General features: G+C 53.1%; 1 protein-coding gene across 12 annotated transcripts in view; it reads right to left on the bottom strand.

Moving 5' to 3' along the window:
* Positions 1 to 26,092, bottom strand: part of OTOF (otoferlin) — a 215,659-nt gene that overhangs the window by 18,196 nt on the left and 171,371 nt on the right. For all 12 annotated transcript variants that reach the window (XM_072767470.1, XM_072767468.1, XM_072767467.1 and 9 more), the window contains 19 exons: positions 23,412 to 23,485; positions 21,625 to 21,751; positions 21,102 to 21,156; positions 15,228 to 15,359; positions 10,876 to 10,938; positions 10,373 to 10,457; positions 7,602 to 7,761; positions 7,092 to 7,278; positions 5,627 to 5,813; positions 4,100 to 4,323; positions 3,545 to 3,653; positions 2,861 to 3,041; positions 2,614 to 2,734; positions 1,973 to 2,073; positions 1,765 to 1,855; positions 1,496 to 1,612; positions 1,005 to 1,157; positions 501 to 690; positions 176 to 300 (listed from right to left, as the gene is read on the bottom strand). In XM_072767470.1, the coding sequence (XP_072623571.1) occupies positions 176 to 300; positions 501 to 690; positions 1,005 to 1,157; positions 1,496 to 1,612; positions 1,765 to 1,855; positions 1,973 to 2,073; positions 2,614 to 2,734; positions 2,861 to 3,041; positions 3,545 to 3,653; positions 4,100 to 4,323; positions 5,627 to 5,813; positions 7,092 to 7,278; positions 7,602 to 7,761; positions 10,373 to 10,457; positions 10,876 to 10,938; positions 15,228 to 15,359; positions 21,102 to 21,156; positions 21,625 to 21,751; positions 23,412 to 23,485 (2,482 nt within the window). The remainder of the gene's footprint in view (positions 1 to 175; positions 301 to 500; positions 691 to 1,004; positions 1,158 to 1,495; positions 1,613 to 1,764; positions 1,856 to 1,972; positions 2,074 to 2,613; positions 2,735 to 2,860; positions 3,042 to 3,544; positions 3,654 to 4,099; positions 4,324 to 5,626; positions 5,814 to 7,091; positions 7,279 to 7,601; positions 7,762 to 10,372; positions 10,458 to 10,875; positions 10,939 to 15,227; positions 15,360 to 21,101; positions 21,157 to 21,624; positions 21,752 to 23,411; positions 23,486 to 26,092) is intronic.

The following is a 26,092-nucleotide window of genomic DNA, read 5'->3' as shown; positions in this document are numbered from 1 at the left end:
CGAACGTAATCACAATTTAAAGCCTTTACCAGTATGTTCTGGGCCCACAGATACTTGCAAGGCTGTTCTCTAAGGATCTGGGGTGCTGGCCTATCTGTTTTCTGGGTCCCACACCCTCAAGGGCTTCCCAGTACTCCCTGAGCCAGAGCCCCTCCCTTCTCCCCTGAGCCCTCACCTCTGTGCACTGACTCTGGTTGATGAAGAAGACGCGGGCGAAGGGGTCTGAGAGGCCACTGCTGTCGGCAGCAAAGAGGCTGCGAGCCTGGTACATGTGGGCTCGGAGCTGGAAGGCCTGCTTCTCTGTGGGCAAGAGCAAGCTGAGGCTCCCTGTACGTACATCTGGGCGGCCCCTTGGGCGCCCTCCCGGACTGCGCTGCAGCAGGTGTGGGCAGGGGGTTGGGGGACCCGGGGGTGTGGGAAGGCTGATGACAGCAGGATTTGCTGGCACATGTCCTGGGGCTGGCAGCCAGGCCCGGCCTGGATGAGGGGGCCTCACTCACTGGTGTAGACCAGGCTGATGGGTGGGAAGGAGTGCAGGCCCAGGCCCTGGGCTGCCTTGACCTCCTCGAAGCCACAGGGCAGCCCGCACAGGAAGTCCTTGCGCTGCTTGCTGAGGCCCAGCCACAGGTAGAGCTCCAGCTTGGCCTGCACCGTCCAGCCTGCTGAGCCGAAGCCCCGCTTGCCTGGCAGCTGGGGGAGGGGTTGTGGTCAGCTGTTGGGTCCAGGGGGTGAGGAACAAGTGGGGGGCCCTGGCAAAGGCCTCATTCAGAGCTGCCCTTGTCCCTCCACAGCCACCTCACCATGGTGGGAACAGAATGGAGGGGGATGGGCAGGACAGTGCTATCTGGCCCTCGTCCCCCTTCCTATTCTCTCTCCAGCTCTGCTGTGAGTAGCTGCAATGGGGGGGAGGGTGCTCCCTCCAAGAGGAGGCTGATCCCTTGGAAGAAGCCAGATGCCAACCTTGGGCCCCAACCTCATTCCCAAGACTCGTTCCCCTTTTGTACCTTGAGGAAGAGCGTCTTGACCTTGGCGCAGTCCTTTCCCAGCTCCTCCTCAACGATGGAGAAGAGCAGGTCCTTGGAGGGCACCCGGGCATAGGCAATGCGCTTGTTATTGCTCATCATCCAGATGAAGACATCGGGGATGCTGTGCTGGGGCTGGGGGCAGGCAGGAGGGGGCTGCTAAGGGAGGGGTCCCACCACGGGGCTAGGGCCCCAGAGCCTGACTGACCCTCTGGGTCCAGAGGGCCAGGCCTGGGCCTGCAGAGGGGAGGACCCCAAAGCTGGGTCTTCTTCACCTCCCACAAATTGCATAGGAAGAACACAGGACAGGATGAATGGCTTGTTCTCCTCTGTCCCCCAAAGGCTGTCAGAACCAGAGGGGACTCCTAGGTGGTCCCGTCCAGCCTCTTCCTGTGCAGCAACCACCTCCCCACTCCAGTCACTCTGGTTTGGGGGCTGGGCACCCCCTCTCTGCACGATAACAGGGGGCGCACCTCATCTGCCAGGAAGCGCAGCTTCTGCAGGAAATTCTGGCATAGCCTCAGCTTGTCCCGCACCGTGTGCTTCTTCACCTGAGCCCGCAGGGTCTTGGCCTGCTGTCCCATGCTTTCCTGCGGGGGTTGGAGGGTTGGGGTGGTGAGGGGCTCAGAACACACTGCATGACGAAGGGAGCTGGCCCTGGTGGCTGTGACCTTAGAGACAGCTGTTCCCTCGGCCTCGGGCACCCTCCCTTGATCCCCTGTGTGGTCCAGCATGTCCTCACCAGCTCCTGCATGCAGGACTTGAGGCGCTCCCGGTCCAGCCTAGTGCGGGATGAGTGGCCCTGGTCCTTGTTGGTGAGGGAGAGGAAGCGGCTGGGGAACAAGGGAGCAGTGCTCAGCGGAGGCCACCTGCCAGCAAGCCTGCAGACACTTCCTCCCTTGCTCAGCCCCCCACTTCCAGTCCCTCGCCCCCCGACCCCTTCCTCTCACTAGCAGCCACAGCTGAGCTCCTCCAGGACACCCCGGAGGCGACGCTCAGGGTAAGACTTCTCAGTCTTGATCATCTCCTGCACATCATTCAGGCCTTCTTCCTGCAGACCAGGAGTGAGGGTGCATGCTGACCCACAGCCCCCTGCCTCAGTCTCCCCAGAAGTCTCCCCCCATTCATCAGGGGACCCCTCACTAGTTCCATGCCCCACCCTGCCCAGGTCTTGACATCATACAGAAACTACCAATGCCCCAGGCTCTGTCTCTGCCTGAAGGAAGAAGCCACCTCTGGGCTACGGGTCTGTGGTTCCAGTGGATTCGCTGGGGCCGGGCAGAGGTCAGGACTAGATGGTGGATGGGGGTGCGGTGCAGGCCAGAGACAGAGGGGTTGCCAGCCTCCTCCAGGGAACACCAGGATGGGATGGACCAAGATTCCCAGACTCTATTCTATGTAGCCCTCGGGCCCTCCACCCACTCCTGGGGCATGAGAGCAGGGACAGGACCAGAGGTAACGCTGGGGCTTTTCCTGCTGGGCAGACTGCCTTGTGTGTTGCAGGGGAGGCTTCCAGGCTGGGCAAGGCCCTCTGAAGCACCCCCCACCCCTGCCTTCCCCTGCTCCCTCCCTCCCCCCGCCTGGCCCTGACCAGCTTGTCTGCAATGCGATCCATAATGTTGGCATTGTAGAGGCGGCGGCGCTGGTCGGGCCACCAGCTCTTCATGTAGATGCAGGGCTTGCGCTCCAGGTAGGGTAGATGGAAGTAGTTCCTGAGGGGGAGGAGGTGGGAGGTTGAGGGCTGGAACCCAGGGAGGTGGGAGGTGGGAGGTCCAGGCCATGAGACGATGGGAGGCAGTAGGTAGGGCCTCTCAGGACCCTCCATCCTCCTGACTCACCTGTCTGTGATCTGGGGACGCATGGGAGGGGTGGAGGACACGGAGGCCAGGTCCCCACCCTCATCAGCGTCATCGTCACTTGAGTTCTGGATCAGATCGACCTCTTCTTCATCCCCAGGCTCCTTCTGAAGCCGAGCCCTCTGGGGCCTTGACAGGCCATCAACTTCATTCCCATAGTTACCTGGAGGCAGAATGGGACACTAGAGGGCCTAGAATCCTTCCCCCCTACCCCCATACTCCTGCCCTCTGATTTGGGTGCTGCTTTGTGTTCGTGGGAGGGAAGTGGGAAGGCAGGGGGTGGGGAAGGTGCCAGGAGTTTGAACCAGCTTGGACACAACAGAACACTGGCCAGAGGAAGATGTCTGTGTCCCCCACCCCCAGCAATGACCTGGCTAGAAGCCCTGATGACCACTGGACTCAAGGGCCAGCCTAGGACATGGCCTGGATTCCTACTCTCTCCCCCTTCCCTGCTGCAGGGAAGGCTGCTTTCTCCCCCATGTCCCAAACACAGCTTTACCCTGTGGAGCTAAGGCACCCTGTGGGCACTTGTGCACAGTCGTGTGAACACTGTGTGCTGTGTGGGTGCTTGAGGACACGTGAAGGAAAGTGGTCAAAGCTTCCCTTCCTAGCTGTTACCACCGAGCAGTCCCCAGGCCTGAAGATCCCTCTGAGCCTGGCACTCACCTATGGTGACCTCAAAGGTGATTGGCTTGTCTCCGTTTTTCCGGTCGATCATTGAGGCCTCTAGGAAGGCTCCAAATAGAAAGAATTCTTCCATTTTTCCTGTGCAGCTCTGTGGGGAAGGTGGTTCAAACCATCCCCAAACCTCAGCAGGGATGTCAGGCCTGAAGCCAGGCCTCCTCCTACTGGCTTACAGACAGATGGGGGCAGACATCCCATCCCGCTGGGCAGCTAAGCAGCCCAGACCCTGAAGGCCTAAATCCTTTTGACCTCTGGCCTGCATATCCCTAGACAAGGACAACCATGGTCAGGAACAGAGCAGAGACCTGGGACCTCCAGGCAGAGTGCCGGCACAGGCAGTGGGAGGGAACGGAGGTCCCCTCGGGGTATTGGGGGCAGAGTGTGGGCTCCTGCTTCCTGGGGAAGGAGGCTTCGTCGTGGGGTCTTGCCCTCTGAGGCAGACGGCAGCAACAGGCTGAGCCCAGGCCTAGGGTCCCATGGCGGGAAGAGGGCTGAGCCAGGGGCCCTGGAGGACAGCCCGGCCCCCTGGGTCCTCACCTCTGAGACCGGCGTGGCCTGCTCCACCTGTACCTCTGTGGAGCTGGTGAGCTCAGGGTTGGAGGTGTCCAGGATCTCCACAGCCAGGGCCAGCATGAGGCGGGCGCGGAACGACACGCCCTCGCCCAGGCCCTCATTCAGGTCCTGGTGCTCGTCCAGCAGCGTGTAGTTGCGGGTGGAGCCGTACATGTTCACCCAGGCCGGGCCCAGCGTGGGCAGGAAGCCTGTGGGCCACGGGGAGAGGGACGAGGGGCTCATGGGGCTGGTGGAGCCTCTTTTAGGGCGTCGGGCTTGCACCTCCTGGCTGCCGAGCTGAGGCCCCCGTGTCTTGCTCGGTGAAACACTGGAGGCAGGCTGACAGGAGGCCCCAGGAAGAGCTCACCCCTGCTGTGCATGGGCGCCTGGGCAGCCTCCTCACTCGCACAGAGCCCTTCCTTGGGTCAGGCTCCCTGCTTCCTGGGAGCTGGAGCCGGGGCTGCCTATAGACGCCAGCTCCTCTCACACTCCCCAGCCTGGCCTTCTGGCCCCTGGTGGCCGCAGACCAGCATCTCACCAGGTCTCCCACCCTGCTCACGTGGACCCCTCCCCTCCTCTCCAAACATCCTCCCTCTGTCCGCCTGTGTAACGCTTTCTCCACGAAGCCGGCCCAGTGCCTAGGCCCCGATAACTTCTCCCGCTGTTGGAATTTGTCTCTGGGTAACATGGGGCTGATCTGCTGTATGAGCTTTGTTTGTTTGGCTTTTGTTCTGCTCAGTTTAGAAAAAAATCATGGCATTTAAAAAAATCAAGATATACTTCACATAATATAAAATTCACCATTTTAAAACATGCATTTTGGTGGTTTTTAGTATATTCAGTATGTTGTACGAGCATCACCTGTTTCCAGGACACTTCCATCCCCCTCATGAGAAACCCTGTACCTACTGGCAGTTAGTCCCGGGTACCTCTCCTGCCTCCTGGAATCACTAGTCTATATTCTCTCTCCATGGATTTGACAGTTCTGGACATTTCATAGAAACGGAGTCATGTAATATGTGGCCTTCTGCGTCTTTGGCCTTAGGTTTCGAACATTCGGTAGCACATCCACCTTTCTAGTCCCCAGTGAGCACCATGAGGACAGGAATGGATTCTTCTCTTGCTCTATGTCTCTGGTACCTGGTGCCTGGGTCCTAGAAGGGGTGAGCCCCACAAGCCCATAGATAGGGACTGTGGCAGCAGTATCCATATATGTGAAACACACATAATTATTATTTCCATTTCACAGATGAGAAAACAAATTCAAAGATCACACAGCCACTAACTGTGCGGGTTCAAACCCAGGCAACCTGGTTCAGGCAGGCCCTGTCAACCCTGTGCAGACCTGAGCCATGACTGTCCACCCTTTGAGGTGGGGGCTGCTGACCAAGCCTCACTATGTCCGGTGCCTTTCTGGAGGAGGTGGAGATGGTGGAGGTGGGGTGAGGGGGGAGTCCCATTTACCCCTTCCTTTCGGTTCCCTTGCCCCTAATGCAGTCTCCTGTTGCTAACCTTTGTCTCCGTCATTGGAAATCTTGCGCAGGTCAATGAAGTGGGTGCCGATGGCCACATCGTTGACCTTGTCTGAGTCTCGGATCTGCACCTTCATGCGCTTGCAGAGTGGGGGGAACAGGTCTGTAAAGATGACCTGCTCATTCCAGAGGGGCTCGTAGCTACTTTTCTGCACTGAAGTCTTGCCCTGGTGGGAGGGAATGAGGGTTAGGGTGTGTGTGTGTGTGTGTGAGCACCTGCACATGTACATGTGTGTGGTGTGTGTATGTGCACGTGTATCCATGCATATATATGCAAGTGCATGTGTACGTGTATGTGTGGTGGCTTATGTGCATGTGTGTGTATGCCTGTGGGTTGTGTGTGTATGTGTTGTGCTACATATGTGGACTATGTATGTATGCATATATATATGTGTAGGATGTGTGTATGCATGTGTACCTACGGGTGTGTGTATGTGGTATGTGTATATGTGTGTAGTCACATGTGTATGTGTATGTGTGTGGTGTATATATATATATATATGTATTCAAATTTTTTATTTAAATTCAATTTTGGGGGCACCTACACCCCAGTGTTTATAGCAGTAATAGCCACAATATCCAAACCATGGAAAAAGACCCAATGTCCATCAACAGATGAATGGATAAAGAAGATGTGGTGTATACATATGTGTGTGTGTGTGGCAAAAGAAATCTTGCCATTTACAATGACATGGATGGAACTAGAGGGTATTGTGCTAAGTGAAATAAGTCAGAGAAAGGCAATTACCATATGATCTCATTCATATGTGGAATTAAAGAAACAAAATAGAGGATCATAAGGGAAGGAGGGGAAAAATAAAACAAGACGAAATCAGAGAGGGAGACAAACCATAAGAGACTCTTTTTTTTTTTTTTTTTTTTTTGAGACTCTTAATCATAGGAAACAAACTGAAGGTTGCTGGAGGGGAGGGGTGGGGAGATGTAGCTGGGCGATGGGCATTAAGGAGGGCACGGGATGGAATGAGCACTGGGTGTTACACAGCGTATTACTAGTTTCAGAGGTAGCGGTCGGTGATTCATCAGTTGCATCTAACACCCAGTGCTCACATGTGGGACGTGTGTATGTGGGTGTATATGAACGCGTGTGTGCACTTATATCCAGCAGGCACTCTCCCCCACGCCAGCCTCTCAGATTCCTCCCTTTCAGTGCTCCCGCCTTAGTTCTCAGTCTCCAGGATGCAGAGACAGGCAGGATCCCGTAAGGCCCATGCCTAAAAGGATTCCCCAGCATGGTCCTAGCTCCAGCCCCTCTCGGCTGGAGCTCCCCTCATCTCCCACTCTCCTCAAATGCACCCAGGGATCAACGATGTCACCTGGCTTCTGATTTTGCCTCACCTCCACCTCCAGCCCCCACTTTCCAATCACTCTGTTGCTCTACTGCTTGTTACCCCAAACCCAACCTCTTGCATCCTGCACCCCAATACCTTCTGGCCAGCAAAGAAGACTTGCACATAGGGGTCGACCAGGTCCTTGTTCTCACCAATGAAAGCCTTCTTCACATTGGCCATGAGGCTGGTGTTCATACGGGGCAGCCCCTCAGCTCGGTAAATTTTCACGTAGAACCGGGCCCACTGGCGTTCAGCAGGCACCCCCTCGGGCAGCAGCAAGTTCCTGCCGGCACATACAGCCAGAGCTGTGGGGGCCAGGTGTGGGCACCCCAGTCCTGCCCTGGCATCTATATACCCTAGGGCCCAGGACAATCTCCGTGAACTCCTGCCCTGTCCTGCCTCTGATCTTCCCCTCCTGGGAGGAGAGTCTGTGGATGCCTTGGCCAGCCCTGCCCTTGGTTCTTCTTGGAAGAGCTGAGCTGTCTGGGAGTGGGAGGTACAGGGGGTAGGGTCTGTGCGCCAAGTCCACTCCAGGGGCTCCTTTTGGGAGAAGGGAGGGCTGGGTCAGGTCTCCAGGGGCTGGGCGGAGGTATATGGGAGCCTCACCCCTCAATGTCATCCTCATCTGTCTCGTTGGCCTTGTGGGGTGTCTTGATGTTGTCCCCCTTGCCCACCACAGCAATGTCACACTTCACGTAGCCCTTCAGCCCAGCGGAGATGTCGTCGGGGTCTGACAGGATGGCCCACTTGTGGTGGAACTGGTGCTCTGCAGGGGTGAGGAGTGGAGACTGCACCTGCCACCCTGGGGCAGGGTGAGGAGCTGCGGAGCTGAGCATCTTTTCTGCTCCTGATTACCAGGATGAACAGGAGGAGACAGCGGTCCCCAGAGGGGTGAGCAGCCAGGGCAAGGTCTTGTGTCCGGGTGTGTGGTGTGATTTTGAAGAGAGAACTCTCCAAACCCCTGCAGCTCTCCTGCCCTCACCCCTGCAGACAAACTACATACAGCTGCCAGACAGAACCTTCAGAGAGGTTCCCCTTCCCTGGCTCTTCCTTTCAAATGCCAGGGGCTCACCGGTGCTTGGGATATAGACCTCAGTGTGGTCCGTGGAGCCTCCTGATTCAGCTCTGCCTGGCTCACTCCACTCATCCCTCCCCACCCTTGTGCTCCCTCTGGGCCTAGCTGCTTACTCCTCTCTGGACTACTGGAGTCCCTGTTCATACCCTCCTGCCTTTATGGCTGCTGTTCTTTGAGCTTGGAAGGGCCTCCTTCCTACCTCTCCCCACACTCAAACTTCTCAGACACCCGTCAGGGAAGGTGGTTGGGCTAAGGAGATTGCAAGCACCCCGGACTTCCTCTGTGATCTACCAAAGGGTGGGTGTAGACTTATACAACCCCTCCTCATCTCCAGCAGAGGGAATTAGTGAGTGAGCAGTGTCCTGCTGCTGCATGCATCTGATGGTGCAAAAGTGGTCCTGCCAGGGTGATAACAGGCCCTGGTCTCCCCAGGAAACCCTTCCAGCTCCACAAGATATTGATACCACCCAAGACTTCCAGTAGCACCCAGAACTCCTGTGTCCCTGGGCAGCATATTTCCAATGACTCCCTGGCTAGGTCAGCAATGAGGGACTCTCGGGGAGGCTCAGACCAAGCCAGAGACCATCAGAGTGAAGACATCAGTACCCTAGCTGTGGGGGCCTTGTGACTTCAGGTTCCTATGAAGGGTACCAGGCTCAGGAACAGATCTTCAGAAGAAGCAGCAAGTCTGGCAGTGGGTTGCCCAGTGGAGAGCCTGGGCTTTGGGCCCACCTGGTCCTGGGTTCACATTCTTTTCCATTCCCTGGACCAGCTATGTAAGCTTGCTGGGCCTGCTTTCTTCTTGTGACTTGGAGTGAAGTGGCCCGCAGAGGGCAGTGAGGGTTAGGCCTGCCAGCACAGCATGGCTGCCCTGGTGCCTGGCACTTAGCAGGTGCTCCCTGAGTGGCAGTGGCTTCTCTCCAGGACTCTACTGCTGAGAAGCCCAGATCTCCACGTCAGGCTCCTTGCTGTCTCTCCAAACCTCTGCCACCAGTACTGGGGGGGGGGTGCACTACTCAGCCCTGGGGTTCCACCCCAGCCCATGGCCCGCAGCTGGGCATGCTTCCTAGGAAGTGCCAGATGGAAAACTGGCCCTCTTCCTTTCCCACTCCTCTAAGATGCTAATGGTCACTAGGGCCATCTTGGACTACAACGTGTGTGTGTGTGTGTGTGTGTGTGTGTGTGTGTGTGTGTGTCAGTGGGAAAGACACTGGCCTGGCAGCTGGGAGACCAAGTTCTATTCCCAGGAGGTGCTGGGCAAGTCTCCTCATAACCCTGGGCTTCTTTGTCATATGGAGATGCTGGACTCGATGTTTTCAGGTCTCTTGCAGCTTGTGATGTTCATGTGTATAAGCTTGGGTTTGGTCTCCGATTCCCTAGTATTAGTCGCAGAGTGTGCACAGGCCAAGTGTCTACTAAGTTGAAGCACAAGAAATTGCCAATTTGTTCAACCTAATAGTTCAGTGGCACTTCCAAGCCACTTAACTTCTCTTGGCTTCATTTATCTCATCTGTAAAAGGGGAAGGAACGCTGATGTCTCCTACCTCACTGTTTTGTGACAGTCAAGTGTGACACCGGGTGAAACTGTATTGTCACTGTCAAAGAGCCTAATGCAGTCGTTACCGCATCCTCAGTGGTGGGTTCACTCTTAGGACATGAGGTGGGGCCCAATGCCAGGATGTGTGCCAGGGGTCCCTGAGCTGGCCATGGGCTTAGCCATCATCTTGCAGGCTGAGGGCACTTCCTCTGCCTGTCCCATGCCTCACAAACCCTCTGGGCCACCTCTTGGGATTTTCTCACCAGCCTCATCCACTGTTGGCCCCTGGGGACCCACATTGCTGCTGGTCAGCCACAGCTCTGCATGGCTATCCTCAGGAGGCCTGGGTCCCTTGATGGTTGCTCAGTGAGCCCAGCATCCCTCAGAGGCTGCTACAACACATTTGTGTTGAGGACAGTGTGGCTCAGTGGGTGCTCTGGAGTCATACAGCCTGAGTTCACCCCCAATGGACTGGGTGACTGGGGAAGCCCCAGTGCTTCTTCAGGCCCCAGGCCCCTCAAGTGTAAACGGGAGCAATGCCGCACACCCCGCAGGGCTCCTGTGAATCCAGCAGCCTGAGCACAGGTAGTCACCGCATCCATGTGCAGACTGGACACCCCATCACTCCACACACCCAACGGCCTCACACTGAGTTTATGGTCCTGGCCAGGCTAGGCCCCGGGACCGTCAGGGTGGGAAGGACGGCATGTGCTACATTCGCGGAGCTGTGGGTACTGATGCTGACCGAATCACGCAGCTACTCACCAGGCTGGGAGTACACGGTTCCCACATCCATTTTGAAGGACCCCACTAGGGTACCACTTCGCAGCAGGTTCTTGGAGTGAATCACCTTCCGGGCAGAACCACCAGCCACCAGTCAGGCCAGGCAGGGCTGAGGCTTTCCATGGGGGTAGGGATGGGGTGGTCTGATGGTGGCACCACCTGTCTTTCTGGGGAACAGCTTTTTGGAGGGTATTTGGTAGGGCAGGGGCAGCTTGCTGAGGCTCAGCATTAATCCCTCTTTCCCTCATTTTTGTTGGCTGCTAGGTACGGGTGAGTAGGTTGTACACTGTACATAGGCACCTGGCTAAACAGGTGACAGAGGCCCAAATCAACTTGTGCCCCACTTGCCTGGCTGCGTGTCTGGGCATAGGGCTGGGAATGGGGCTTTTAGTGGTTGGTCCATCCAGAGGGATCCCCTTTTTAAGCCTACACAAAGGTGCAGTTTAAGCTAGTGGCCCTGCCTGCCAGGGCTGCTCCCCACTCACCGAGATCTTGATGATCTTGTCGAACATAACGTCAGGAGAGACGTGGAAGTCAAAGACAAAGTACTGGAAGGGGGGGACAACCCAGAGCTGCTGTCACCCAGCTGACCGTGGCTGGGGCAGTGCCGGGCCCCTCCCTCCTGCCAGCACCCCGGCCATTTCCCCTGCACCCTGAAGTTTAGATGAACAGCAGTGGCAACCACTGGTCCTCCCTGACTTTGTGGCAGGTGGAAGCTGTGTGGCTTTGAGCAACACATTGTCTGATCTGTTTCCCAGGCTGTAAAATGGGGGTAAAGACACCCACCTAGAATCTTGTTATGATGAGAGATATTACACGACACCATAATATACATTGCAGTTATACAGGCAACACAGACATTTCATTAAACCACAATGCTCCACTGCCTAGAAGATGTGTCCCAATTTCAGCAATGTTTAAATGTAAAATGAGGTGTGAACGACTTAATTTGCTGTAAATATAAAATGCTGTGGGTGTGAACAGTCCTCTTGAGCTGGGAGCTGCCACTCACTCCCTGCCCCATGTCTCCTGGCCTTGCTGTGCAGGTGTCGGTCGGGAACGAGGAGGGGGTGTGGCCACAGAGGGACCACTGCTTTGGAGAATTTGTGGGCAGAGACAAGGAAAAAGTGTTGCCAACATGCCTAGGGCCAATGTCTGAGGAGAGTCTGATCCTGGCTGCTGGAGACTCCTGCTAGAGCACTGAGGGTACAAGTGCTGCCTTTAGCGCCAGACAAAGCTTTAACTGTCAGGCCAGTCACTTCCTTCCTGAGCCTCAGTTTACCACCCTGTGATGCAGGGATAATACTCAAAGCCCATCCAAAGGGGTCTGGGAGGCATGGTTGTGAAGTCTAAATGAGTTGACCCCTGTCAAGTGTTCAGCCTGTGAGCGCGCGTGGTCAGTGCATGGTACATGGTGACTGCTGTGTGTGCAGCAAATACGTGCAGGAGGCCGTGGCTGGGGGCCGCTGAAGCTCTGGAGAGATGGGTGGAGATCTAGACCAATGCAGGTGGCAATGACCCCTTGGGACTGCGGAGATACCTGAGGAGAGTAAGGGAAGGGACTGATCTAGGGCAGGCCTCCAAGAAGCAGCAGGATTTCAGCCGAGGGGACAGGGAGTGTGTCAGGAAAGACAATGAGGGAGGGGGTGGCAGGAGGGGGTGTTGAGAGGCTGGAAAGGGAGGGGAAGTCAAAAGAGAGGGGCGACGTGGACTTGCACTTAGGGATGACATGGTCCTTGGTGACCTGGAAGGCAGTTTCAGTGAAGCTAGGGGCAGAGGTGGAGACATGATGGGGAGAAGGGGTAGTGGGGACTGTTCACGGAATTGGACTGTTGGGGGAGGACAGAAGTACGAGGGATTGGGAAAGGCCTGGCTATGTGGAGGGGCGGACAGGTGTACAGACAGATGGACAAACTCCTAGTTCTTGTCCCTGAGCATATGGGGTTTTCCATAGTTGTACTCGGGGAGAATACATGGGAGTAGAACACCTTGTAGGCAAAAGAGGAGCCAAGAAAAAGTAAAGGCAGAGTTGGGGGTGCTAAGCAGATTGGGTGATGTCAGGTTCTTTGGGAAGAAGAAAGAGAAGGATCCTGGGCAAAGGAGAGAGGTGGTTTAGGCAGAAGGAAGACACCAGTGGCCAGGACCAGATGCACCCAGGCAGAAGGGGCCCTGGCCTGGTCTTGGATGGTCAGGTTGTACTGGGAAGTCAGTGGTTGGAAGCCTCGCTTCACACGGAGACAGGTCTGGAGCCAGGCAAGAGGCCAGGCCAGGCCAGCTGTGTCAGCCCTGGGCAAGCCCCCCGGCTGAGTGAGAGCAGGAACTCTGCACTCTGAGCACTCTGTGGGTATAGTCCTTGTGTTTCCTGAGTGTAGTCCCCTTTCATAACCATTTAAAAGTCTAAGTCATGCTGATTGCTCTCATCTCCCTCTATTGTGTTTAGTGCAGGTGAAGGAAAGTTCCTGCTAACTCAGAGAAGTAGCCAGAAGAAGTAAACTTCTGGGACCAAGGGCATTTTTCTTCTCCCTTTTTTTTTTTTTTTTTTAAGATTTTATTTTTTTATTTGAGAGAGACAGAAACAGACACAGAGATAGAGCATGAGCAGGGAGGAGAGGAAGAAGCAGGCTCCTGGCTGAGCAGGGAGCTCGATGCAGGGCTCACTCCCAGGACCCTGGGATCATGACCTGAGCCAAAGGCAGATGCCCAACCAACTGAGCCACTGAGGAGCATCCCCTCACCAAGGGTATTTTTCAATGAAGAAGAATGTGGTATTGGACAAGAAGCAAAAGGAAAGAAAGCCTGCTTCAGGACCAGAGGAATCAGGAGAAGCAGTGGTTGTTCATAATGGGGTGATTTTAAGCCCAGGGGGACATTTGGCAATGTCTAGAGACAATTTTGGTTGCCACAACTGGGTGGGGGTTGCTACGGGCATCGAGTGGTTAGAAGCCAGGGATGCTGCCCAACATCCTACAATTCACAAGACAGTCCCCTACACCAAAAGTTATTTGGCCTAAAATGTCCACAGTACTGAATTTGAGAATCCCTGGTTTGGAAGAAACAGAAAGTAACCAAATCAGAGCTATTTGGATTTGTGACAAAAAACGAAACTATGATCCAGATTTAAGACTCACGGGAGTGGAAGGAATAGTCTTAGTGGATATAATTGGAAAGTGGTTACTAGGCTGGAAGTAGACATGGCCTGTCAGGGCAGAGACTGTCACCTCTGTGGCCCCTATGTTGCCAGGAATGGGCTCCAAGTACAGCACATGCTCAGCAAATGTTCGTTGCTTCCTTTGGGGGAGTATCCATTCTGCAATGTGTTACTCAAGCCCTCCAGGTACAAGCCAGGCTCTGGGCTGGGCCACAGTGATGCCAGAGACTGGGTACACTAGGGATAGAGACGTGAGGGACCAACCACAATTCAGGGCCATTATTGTCACAGAGAAAGAAGTGCATTGACCTCTGACCCAGAGAGCACAGGTAAGGCTGCTCAGCGGCATGGACACTTGGCCTGGGCTCTGGAGGGTGAGTAAGAGTTGGGCAGGGAAACAGTGTGGGGAGAATGACTGTTTCCTTGGGGAGGAGGAAGCCCTCTGAAAGAAGCATGAGGTGTGTGGGGTTGGTGCAAGGTGAGCCCTTGAGTCAGCTCAACGTGGCTCTGCCACTATTGAATAACCATGGAAGGCCATGGGCACCTGTTTCCATATCCATTAAAGGAAAGCAGATTCTTATCTAGGTTGGAGGCTTTTCCAGTCAGGGATGTGACCTGATAGAAGGTCAGAGGTGGGGAGGCTGAATTTCCTGATTCCTGGGAAGGTCACCATATGGTGCTGGGGGAAGGGGGCAGGTGTTTCCTGAGCACAGATGTCCCAGCCCTGTGGGCAACCAGCTGTGAGAACCAGGCTCACCTAGGACCCTGGTCTGGGTCCCTGTGAGGGACAGAAGTGCATCCAGGCTTCCTTCCTGCTGATGCGCAGCTGGGGGGCTCCCCCTAAGTTCGGTGGCACCCTCAGCCCTCACCACTCCTCAGGACAGACATGGAGATACAGGACAAGGATGCCTCACTCTGGCTAGCTTGGCACCTTCACTGCCTGGAGCCCCCATGACAAGCAGACTGAATGCTCCCCCCAGGAGAAGGAGGGCTAGGGCCCCCAGGCCAGTCTGACCCATGCTCAGGCATCTGAAGGGCTCCTGGGCATCCCTCACTAGAGCTGATTAAGTTGGTTCCCTGCTGGAGCCCTAAGTCAAGGTCTTGTGTCAGGGGTGGCCACTCAAAGTGGTAGACAGAGTGCTGGGCTGAGGCTGATAGGCTGGGCCCTGCTTCATCACCAGCGCTCTTTGTGCTCTTAGGCAAGGCCTTTTTCATACTGAGGCCTCAGTATCCTCCTCTGTAAGATGGGGAGATGGAATTAGAAGGTCTCTGAGGTCCTCTGACCTCAGTGTGGCCTCAGATGGCTGCAAAGAACAGGAGCAGGAACCAGGCTTTTTTCTGTCATTTTGAAGAGTCAAGGCCAGTGCTCTGGAAGCATGGAGGCAGCCCAGCAGAGACGGTGCGCACACAGAACCCCACTCTGGCCCTCAGCACCTGGGCGAGGGCTCTCTCCAGAAGCTTCCATGTTCTCTGGTATAAAATGGGATTAATGGCAACAACCTCTGATCTTTGCCGAGGCCAGAAAAGGGGACACCCCTGCAGCATTTATAGGAGCACCTGGCTCACAGGAACCACTCTTTAATAGTGCCACTGCCCCCAAGGGGCTCTGGCCTGGGAAACGGCAGGGACCAGGTCTCCTGCCACATTTAGGGAAGTCCCTTTCCCCACCTCCGGCCACAGGGCACTGACCTCATTGTAGTAGGGGCAGTTAGTGGACTCCTTCATGGATGTGTACTTCTTGTCGTCACCCACCTCCACGCACACCACGGGGTCCATGTTCAAGCCCACGAGCTGCCGGGCCTCGATCACAGTGATGCTGACCTGCGGGCAGGAGAGGCAGGCTGAGTAAGCCTGTTGAGACTTGGAGCAGCTCCTCCTGGAGTCGGGGCCCAGGAGCAGGGAGCCAGTGCTGGACGTGGGTTCCAGGGTGAGCACTGCCTCTAATCTGCTTGGACTGGGGCTCTTTCCCCACTAAACCCCAGTGTCTTTATTTATAAAGGAAAGGCATGGACTGGATCACCACTAAGTGTGTGCCAGAATTACCAGCAAGGAGGAGGGTGCTGGTTAAAAATGCTGGTGTCCCTGCCAAACTCCAGACCAAGTCAATCTCACCTCTGGCAGTGGGGACCAGGCATCAGTATTTTTAAAGCTCCTGGTGATTTCAAATGCCCCGCACACCCCCAGGCACTGTGGCTCGGCCTCATAGAGGCCTGCAAACCACTTCCCGGGATTCATGCATGCAGGGATTAAGCTATCTATGTCTTCATTAACATGCATTTAATTTCCTGCCCCAGTGTATCTCATTCCAAGATTGAAAGCCTCTGAGAGTTCTCTGTGTTTCTGGAATTTGGCCCCCTTTCCACATTCCTGGTTTCATCCTTTTGTACAATTTCTTTGTTTGGGAGCCTGAGCTACCTTTGCTGGCTTGATGCTGTGTGCTCTGTGACTTTTCAGGTGGCGTCCAGCTCCCTGGAATCTCACACCTATGCTGAGAAGCCCTTCTTCGGTTGTTCATTTAGCAAATGTGTGTGTGTGTGTGTGTGTGTGTGTGTGTGTGTGTATGTATATATGAGTGTGTATACAGGGCAGAGGAGGGCTGGTATGTGTGCATACCTTTTCTGAATCTTCATTTTAAAGATTTATTTATTTATTTATTTGATGGAGGGAGAGAGGGAGAGAGAGAGAGGGAGAGAGAGGGAGACAGAGAGAGAGAGAGAGATGGGGAGGAGCAGAGAGAGGGAGACAGAGTCCCAGGAAGACACCTTGTTGAGCACAGAGCCCAGTGACACCGGGCTTGACCTCATGACCCTGAGGCCGCTACCTGAGCCAAAACCAAGGGTCAGATGCTTAGCCAACAGCACCCCCCGAGGTGCCCCTCCTGAAACTTCATTTTAAGCAATCAATTCTTACTTTGGATTTAAAGGTGTTGGTTCCCATTGGGGTGGCCATGACAAAATAGAGGGACAGATTTGAGGTGTCTGGGCTGGCACTGGACAAGCCCCAGACCTTCTCCATGACCAGGCGTGAGAAGAGACAACCATGTAGGCTCACAGAGCTAGACCTATCCATAAGGTTGTGTGAAGGTTAAATGAGGTACTGTGTGTCAAAGTGCGTCACGAACAGTAGAAAGCTCTAGAAAATGTGAGCTATTGTTATAAATGGCTTCTCAGAGTCTCCCTTGTATGTAGGATTCTGTAGATGTTTGTGATTATTCATTTGACTCTCTCGAACTTGCATTTTAACAAAATAGCCTGTGCTAAGCTAGTGTTAGCATTTACCACAGCTCATTCTTCTAATGAAACTGTAGGGGTTGCTTTTATGCTTCTCATCTTGGAGATTTGATGTATCAATTGCTGTGCTTTGATGCAACTTCTAAATATGATTTTACTCAAGAAAGTTATTTTCCCTTTTCATAAAAAAGAATAACTATGAAAATCATCATCCACCGTGTCCATCAAAGTCTTATAAATATTCTGAAGGCCAAGACAAATCAGCACATTAAAACTAATGATGTTAAGAAAAATAGAAACTTCAGTGCCAGTGAAAACATTGCCAAGAAAGTATACAGAACTGGAAACTGAACATTTACTAATTGAAGTAACACTTGAACTACGAAAGCAAGCATTTCTATTTGGAACTTGAAATGCCAAAGGGAATGAAGCTCAGAATCCAGAGCTCTGAAGAAGTTTAATGATCACCATTTCTTTAGAGAGCTAAAAAGGAAATAGAGCTAATTAACTTAGGCTCTGAGAAGTTGACTGTGAAGAGAGTAAGCTGACACTAGAAGTCTTTCCAGAATATTCTTGCATAGTAGTTCATAGCATTTTAAGCTCTATGAAACTTTTTATGGCAAAGACTTAAAAAATCTCGTTATATTTTCCCACAACTAACTCATCCTTTCCCTTCTATCAAGAAAAAAAAAAAAAGAATGTAATTCAAGACGGGGAAGTAGACAGACACAGTTTTGGTGTGATAAGGTAATAAGATATGCCATCAGAAGATTAACCTTCCAAATGTGAGCAGCTGGTTAGTTTTTGTTTTTTTTTTATCCAGAAGCCCAGTCATGATGATAGCGTTTGGCCCCCGATTTCTTTTCAGAACTCAAAGGGCTGGGGAGGGGAGGGGGGCAGAGGGCTTAAAGGAGCTGGTAGAGAGATAGCGGTGGGAAAAGAAAGGCTCCAGAGGGTGCTCTTTGCTGGCTGAGGGGTGACCCCGAGGGGAACCCTGAAAGTGCACCATTGAGATCATTGCATGGCATTGGTGGTAGAGGGGAACATCAATCCTGTTGCTTCCCCCTCCCCAACCTGGGGCTATATGGAGGGGAAATGTATCACTTGGACTTGAAATTTAAAACAAATTTTGAGGGGCGCCTGGGTGACTCAGTTGGTTGAGTGCCTGACTCTTGATTTTGGCTCAGGTCATGATCTTAGGGTCGTGGGATTGAGCCCCCACATCAGGCTCCCCACTCAGTGGGTAGTCTGCTTGAGATTCTCTCTCTCTCTCTCGCTGTCTCTCTCCCTCATCCCTTCCCCCCCCCCACTCTCTCTCTTAAATAAATAAATACATCTTTAAAAAAAATAGAAATAAACCACATTTTGAGGAGGGGATTGGCCATCCTTTCTTTCTCCCGTCATCAGCAGAGGACTTGATCTTTCCAGGGTGGAAGATGGGGAGGCAAATTGACCCACAAAGGGACCGACTGACCAACTGATTGGGGAGACTCTTGGTAATCATCTATTCAGCCCTCTCCTTTCAAGATAAGGGACCTAATCCTCAGGTGGCTTCATGAAAGCCATCGCAAGGAACAAGGCTGAGTGTAAATCTATACCTCCGTCCTTGGGAGAACCCAAGAGTCTTGGCGTTCTGTGACCTGCTTCCATGGGATCTGATTGTGCTGCCAGAACATTGGTGTGGAGCTGGCAGGGCCCACCAGTGTGGCCCTTCTGAAACAACGTCTACCTTTCCTTATCTCTGGGTGGCTGAGATGTGACATGGCACAGCGGTTGGTGTGGTGCAGGCGCTATGAGGGTGGGGAGACCAGCTAGGCAATGGGTGCAATGTTGCAGTCAGGGAGAGGATATGGAGGTGATCTTGAGTCTTGGTGCGGGAAGAGAGGGCAGTGAGCACGCTCAGGACTCCATGAGCACCAAGAACATCTCTGCCAAGTGCTGAGAGCTTCGCTCACTCTGATGGGGAAGGTGTCTATTTACTGGGATGACGCTGTGGCTTCTTGCCTTTGAGATGCTAATAATCAGGAAAGGGTTTACTACATGTGACATATATTCTAACCAGAAGAGACAAAGGGGACAGGCAAGCCATGGTCTGTTCACTGGAGCCATCAGGGTCCTTTCTGGATCTGAGTTCAGCTAAACCCTCTCCTCCCACCAGCGGGGGGCGCTTTCTGAGCTCTTCCCAACTGGGTGAAGCCAAGGTCTCCAGAGAGTGACGTTCCTTTGATAAGTTTTCTCGCCTTCTCTGTTGTATTTATCGGAAGCAAGAATAAGTCCACACTTGCATCCCAAGAGCTGTCTCTCAACGTGTGTTAATACTTGTAGTTGAGATGTGAACACACTTGCCAGAAAATACTGTGTTACCAGGTTAAGTGCAGCAACCATTCTGTTCAGTTCAGAATGTGAATGTTTGGAGGGAGAAAGTGTGGTTCACTTGACAAAAGTCTGTTAAAAAGCATTTTGAAAGGGCCTTGAAAAAAAAAAAGCAGTAGGTAGTAAGGTAAAGATGAACAGGGACCAGAGTGGGTGACTGTCCCAAAGGCTCAATTAGAGAGACATTAGTCACTCTGACTGCTTCAGTTGGACACACTTGGATTTGAACCTTGGCTCTACCTTTGAATAACTGTGTGACCTGGGGTAAGCTCCTTACCCTCCTCATGTCTCATTTTCTCACCTATGAAAAGAAATGTAGTAATACCTATACTTGGATGGTTCTAAGAATTACATTGACTTAAATGGAAAGCACACACACGCAGCATCCAGCACAGCCCCTGGCTCATTGCAAGCCTTTGAGAAAATAACAGTTATGTTAACAGGCACAACAATGACCCTATTTTCCATGTGTCCTTATGTGGCAGGCTGGTGACACTGGAGAGTGAACCGTATCTGAAAACAAAGACAAGCAGGTCTTTGTTCTTTGGGATTTTCCTATTCTTAGAACTAACAGAGGAGCAAAGCCCTGAACCCAGTCCTCTGGAGAAGCAAAGCTTCCAGAAGTCTTAAGATATTTGATGTTTGGGTTTTGGTGGAGACGTGAGGGAGCGACATTCTCAAACCTCCCAGGAGCCCGAGGGCTTGAGGCTGTCTAAAACCACTGCCTGAGGCTAACTTTTAGGTACCTGGAAAGATGGTCACCAACTGGATGAAAACAAACTAAAGCAAGGATTACAGGAGACAATGGATGTCCTTGAGAAAACACGACCAGGTGTACTGATACAAAGAAAGGTGTCTCGTGGTCCTTTATACCACGGAAGTGAGGTACACACGGGGTCTGAGCAATTAGTATGAAAGATACAGCTCTAACCTGGGAGAGGAGGCTCCCTCCGATTCTAGGCCCTGGTTCTGATACAGTGGCAGCCAGGTGGGGTCTCCCGAAGGCTCTGTTTCCTCTGACCAGTGAATGTATTCACTCAGCCTTAGGAATGCCCACAATCTTCTGACCTAAAGCTGAGTCTTGTTAGACCCCAAGGGAAGGTCTAGAGCAATGGGTGGTCCATGGACCCTCTTGTTTCCAGCTTATAAATAAGTACTAGGTGCTTCTGGTTTGTACATTAGTCTATTGTGAGTTGTCTTAATGTAACTCAGCTTCTTAGGCTCTGATCAACTCTGCCCGGAAAGACAAAACTGGGAATGTGGCCTTGCCAAGCTCAGGATCAGGCTCCGAGGGCTGCACTGGGATTCAGGCATCCTGTGTGGCCCTCTCTCAGCAGCTACCAGCCATGTTCATGACCCACCCTGCCTGCACTGTGGCTGTATCAACAATTCTATGGCTTCAAATCTCTCCCTATCTCAGTCATTTTGTCTCAAGTTTTAGAAACATACAAATAAAAAAATTAAGTGTTAATTTCAGAAAACACAGGAAAGAAAAAGAAAAAACCCCACCCACATTCTCATCATCTATGGATAACCAGGATTGACATTACTTCAAGCATTAAAATAATAGAAAACAACACATTTTGAAAAACACACCCCCTAAAAATCCTTCTTCAGAGGCTCTTAATTGTTGGAATATATATATATAGTGGTGCTTCCTGATCTTTTTTATGGTTTTTCTGGGTTCCTCTAACTTTATGAAGTCCACTGCTGGAAGCAAAATCCTGAGAGGGCTTTGACCAGCAGAAGCAGAATTCTCAAGCTCCTCTGTAGGTTGTACCTCTCTAGTAAGGAGACTCCTGAGTGCCTCCCACAAACAAGCTTACTTTGGAAACTTACATTCAGCTTGTGGTTCTCTATGACCCTCAGATCCATGCATCCAGAGAGTCTATAATGCACATCTGGCCAGAAGTCCCCACCAGAGTTTGAAAGGTATACAGCCTCTAGTTGCCCCACCTACCTGGTAATCCATGGGCCGCCCAGCACATGGCTCCATCTTAATGTCTGGCTTGGACCTGAGGAGGAGAAGGTACTGTCAGGTCTGCTGTATGGGGACTGCGTAGAGGGGAGGAGGTGGGCTCTGGCAGTGGTTGAACCCTGGCAAAGGGCAGAGGACAGAATTATGGTCTTCAAACATTCCAGGACTATCAAACAGAATGGGGATTAGGTGTTCTCAGAGGCCCCAACAGAGACGATGAGCTAATGGCACAAGTGACAGAGAGATAGGTATTAAATGGTCAACAGGTTCAGATGTGTGCTGGGTACCTCTGTGATTTCCCTTGGCCTGCAGGTGTTCAGTGACCCGAGAATAGGCTCCTGCCTTTATAGGGACAGAGGTGTGAGACATTCAGGAAAAGAAAGAGGTGGGGTTAGGAAGAAGCTGGCCAAGAGCACTGATTCTTCGCTACCTCAATTCTACACACAGTGGGGCCCTGCCTGAAGGGGCAGAGGCAGTGTGGGCTGCCAGACTCCTGCATACTCACCTCTTGTTGGAGACGTTGGTGGTGAGAGCTGTGACAGAGGCTAGAGACACAGAATCAGGGTCCAACCCATCCCCCAGCCGAATGGCCAAGCGGTCAAGGTCCTCCATCTCCAGCACGGCCGGTTCATCTGCCAAAGAAGAAAGTTAGGTGGACTGGATGGTGGGATAGTGACTGTCTTTCCCCTTTTGCTTTGGCATCCAGGAAACTAACAACCAGAGTGGGTGAACCAGGTCTAACATTTGCTTAGAATGTTATGGCCCGTCTATCTGCAGTGTTGCCTACCTAATCTCGATCTTTGATTTTAATTGATATTATATCTAGTCTTGTTTTTTTATTTTAATCTTTAAAATGTTTTAAAAAAAGATTTATTTGCTTATTTGAGAGAGAGAGGGAGTGAGCAGGAGGGGCAGAGAGAGAGAGAGAATCTCAAGCAGACTCTATGAAGTGCAGAGCCTGATGTGGGTCAGATGCTCAACTAACTACGCTCCACCCAGGTGCCCCTTTAAAGACTTTTTTAAAAGTTTATTTATTTAAGCTATCTCTACACCCATTGTGGGGCTTAAACTCCCCACCCCAAGATCAAGAGCCCCGGGCATGCTCTACTGACTGAGCCAGCCAGGCACCCCTAGTCTTGCTTTTTAATTTTGATTGAATGTAACTCTTTTATTACATATTAACCATATAAACACTGAATACCCTTTGTGGATGAAGGTAGGAAATAAAGAATCCATAGTTACATACCTTTTGAACAATAGCTACTTGACCATTTATTATTAAGTGGCCTCTAAGTGCCAGGCAATTTATATGTGCATTTCCTGTCCTCATATCCATGTACTGTCAAGATATGCACTATTCTCAGGTAACAGATTGGGAAACTGAGGCTTAGGAAGTAACTTATCCATGTAAAAGAGCTGATGGAGTGATGGTGTTTGGAACCAACCCTGCACTGATGTGTATTAGTCCAAGGAGTTAAAGAATTGGCCATCCTGGGAAATCACCCAAAGTGTGGTGGGTTTGGGCCTCAGCCAGCAGCCCTACCCTCTCCAATCTAAAGAGAAGGGCACAGGTAGAAGTGGTGTGGGGGCAAGACTGAGAGAGATGCTGGGGCCAGTGGGCCACAGGGGATGCTGAGGGAGGCAGCCAGGAGCCCTGAAGGAGGACACATGATCAGCAGACCTGGGTCAGAAAGCTCCCTTACCCATCCAGTTCTCCCCTGTCTTTTGCCTGTCCTCCCTGCCTCCTTCCAAACACCTGTCTTGCCCCCACCCCGCCCCTCTTCCTCGGGGCCTTCCCTGCAGCCTGGTGAGAAGGCTTGGGGAAAGGCAGGGCAGTGAGTCCTGGCCCTGAGTAAGCATTCTCAGGATGCTGGTTCCCCCCCAGAAATAGGGAACTAGCCCAACCACTTTCGTTTTTTGTGATTCCCTCCTCTAATGAACAACCTCTAGGCTCCTGCGTGCAAGAACAAAGGGAGAGAGAGCAGCGAGGGCAGAAACAGGCCCATCCATCCACGGAGGGTTCTGCTCCGTTCTACCCGCGGAGATGCCCTCCCACCCTTTCTGCTAGGAGCGCCCCCTTCCTGGAGACCACCTGCAGGGCCCGGCTCCTCCGGCCGCCAATGGGAGGCGAGGGCCCGCCCAGGTGGCCGCGTCAGCCAATCGCAGGAGAGCCCGCTGGGGCGCGGCCCGCGGGGGGGCGGGGTTTGGTCTCCGTCAGGTGCTGAGGGATGGCCCGGGCTGCCCCGGGCTGCCCCGGGGGGGGGGGGGGGAGGGGGGGGCGCGCGTCCCTACCTTGTCTCTGGGGCTCCTCCTTGTGGGTCCGGTTCTTGCCGAGCTTCATGGCAGAGAACACACTTCTCCCGGCTCTGCGAGGCGGGCCGCCGGAGACACCAGACACAGGACCGCAAAACCCGAGAAAGAACACGTAAGAGAGAGAGAGCTTCGTACTCCAGCCCTCACGTGCTGGTCCCGAGAGAGGGTGGGGGCCAGACTTTCTCAAGCGCGAGCCGGGAGGGGGAATTAGGGCAGAGGACCCCCCCCCCCTTCCCCATGCCTTCACACCGCTGAGGAGCAGCCCAGGGCCCAGCGATCAGAGAAGGTGACCTTGGGCTGCAAAGAAGGGTTTTAACTGGAGCCCTCGGGTCCTGGGCCCCTCTCAGCGCCCTCAGCCTGGTCTCAGAGCTCTGAGCGCCAAGGTGCCTCCGAGCTCATCCTCCCTGTCGGTTCACCCCACCCAGCGGGTTGGAAAGAAAGCCAGGTGACCCGAGACAAAGCGTCAGGACAGACGGACAGGAACAGGGGCAGAGGGGCAGAGGCCAAGCAGGAGGTGTGGTCGAAACTAGCGGCTCGGTTCTCTAACGGCCTTGGTGCTCAAAGCTGCCTTGTCTGTCCCAACCTCTCCATGCCCTAGGGTTCTCCTGGGTCCCTGTGAAAGGGAGGAGATGGGCACGTTCCCATTCATCTTTGGTGCTGGCTTCCACCCCTTCTGTCTGTCCCCGCTCACTGTGGAATCCCTCTTTCAACCAACCCCCAGGAACATATGGCAGACTCCATAGTTCCTACCTCTTTCTCTGGCTTGGAGTGGCCTCGTGCCCCAGGTGAAGGGCCTTGCAGTCAGGGGGGCAGAGGGAAGGGGGCAGGGGCCGTCAGTGTCCCTTCAGTGATGTCCCTGCAGCCGAGCCCGAGGTCCCTGGTGCCAGGAGGGACCCGGAGTAGGACCAGCAGGGGGTAAAGTGCAATATTCCATTACCCCATTAATATTGCATGAGCAGGATACCTGACTCCTTCCTCTTCCCATTCTCCCTCCTCCTGGGTGTAGCCCTGTAGGCTCAGGTGGGGCGAGATGGAGGTTCCAACTCTGCACTCACCTACAGCAGAGCCCACCCACCTTTGGGTCATGCATCTCCCTGTGGAAGCTTGACTATAGTTCCCAAGACCCCCTGATCTTTATGCCGGGTAATGTGAGGTTGGGCAAAACCTTTCTGTCCTTGTAGGGATGGCCTAAAAACTTCAAGCCCCTCTACTCGAGGTTGGGGGCCAATCTTACTCCCCCAAATCTGGCCCTACCCCAACCCCAGGACTTTCTTAAATCTTTGCTGTTTTTTTTTGTTTGTTTGTTTGTTTTTTTACTCTCAGGCAAGATATGGAAGGCTGTGAGTCTGCATCCCAGTGAAAGAACAACCAAGAACCCTTCCGTGTGCACCAGCTCAAAGTTTAGAAAACACCAGTGTATTCATGGTTTCCTAAAAAGTCATGAGGTGGGTGAAGAAAGGCTGGGGTAACACTAATGTGTCCGCACTAGCCAGCATCATGCTGTCTGGAATATAACAATGGAAGAGAGGGGAAGTTTCTCCCCTTCTAATGGAGGGAGGTATATACATATGTGCCAACAAGAGATGACATAATTTTTCTTGAGCACCTACTATGGGCCAGAGACTTTTCCAGATGTTTGCTCATTTCCTCTTCATAACAATCCTGGGAGGGACATACGCTTTTCTTTATTCAACCCAAAGAAAGACTCACAGGCTCCAAGCACTAGGGCTGAAGCACAGAGCCCCCACCTCCTCGGCTGGCGACTACTATACCCTTAGTGCTCTGGGCTTGCACTCCTCCATCGGGGTACATCCCATCGTAACCATTTGGAACTCTGGTGAAAAGTCTCCAGGGCCTGCACTTGTGGGTAGAGGTATGGGCCACGTGCCAGCACAGCCTGCAGATGGGGATACCATCTGTGAAGAGTCCCATGGACTGCCCAGGTTTACGTACAGAGAAGGGGCTTGTTCACAGATTTTCTCAGCCTTGATGCATTTTGGAAGAGACTGCCATGAACGTTAATGACTGGTGACAAAACATTGAACAGGTCAGTGACCTCATCAGGAACAGCTGAGTGGCTGTGAGAACAGACCATCCTGCCTGGCTTATGCTGAGCCACCTGTGGGATGGTTCCTTTCCTGGTGGCCTTAAGGTGGGGTACTGGGGCACCTGGGCGGTTTCAGTGGTTGAACATTTGCCTTTGGCTCAGGCCATGATCCCGGGGTCTTGGGATCGAGTGCCACATCAGGCTCCTACACAGAGCCTGCTTCTCCCTCTGCCTATATCTCTGCCTCCTTCTCTGTGTCTCTCATGAATAAATAAATAAAATCTTAAAAAAAAAAAAAGGGAGCAGGGGTACTGGCAGTACTCTGACCCCTGCCACAGAACATGTGCCTAGTGTAAGCCCTCACTTTGCTTCCTGTCTTAGTGTTTGGGGCTCCATTCTGTCCAGCCTTCCTGCTTTGACTGTCGCTTTCCTAGATTACCTGGGAGTTTCCTGGACGGCTCTGTACTTGACTTGGTACAATTGCTTCTTGAACATTTCTGGGCTGTGCCATTCTTAGAGTCCCCAGCCCCACTCTGTGTGACCTACACAATGCCATCACACAGCCTGCTCCTCAACCCCCACTCCTCTGGGTTGCTACCCCCACCCCCACCCC

The sequence above is a fragment of the Vulpes vulpes genome, chromosome 8, assembly GCF_048418805.1.
Source record: "Vulpes vulpes isolate BD-2025 chromosome 8, VulVul3, whole genome shotgun sequence".
NCBI lineage: Eukaryota > Metazoa > Chordata > Mammalia > Carnivora > Canidae > Vulpes > Vulpes vulpes.
Note: the sequence above shows the minus strand (reverse complement) of the source record. Positions and strands in the feature narration are given on the sequence as shown.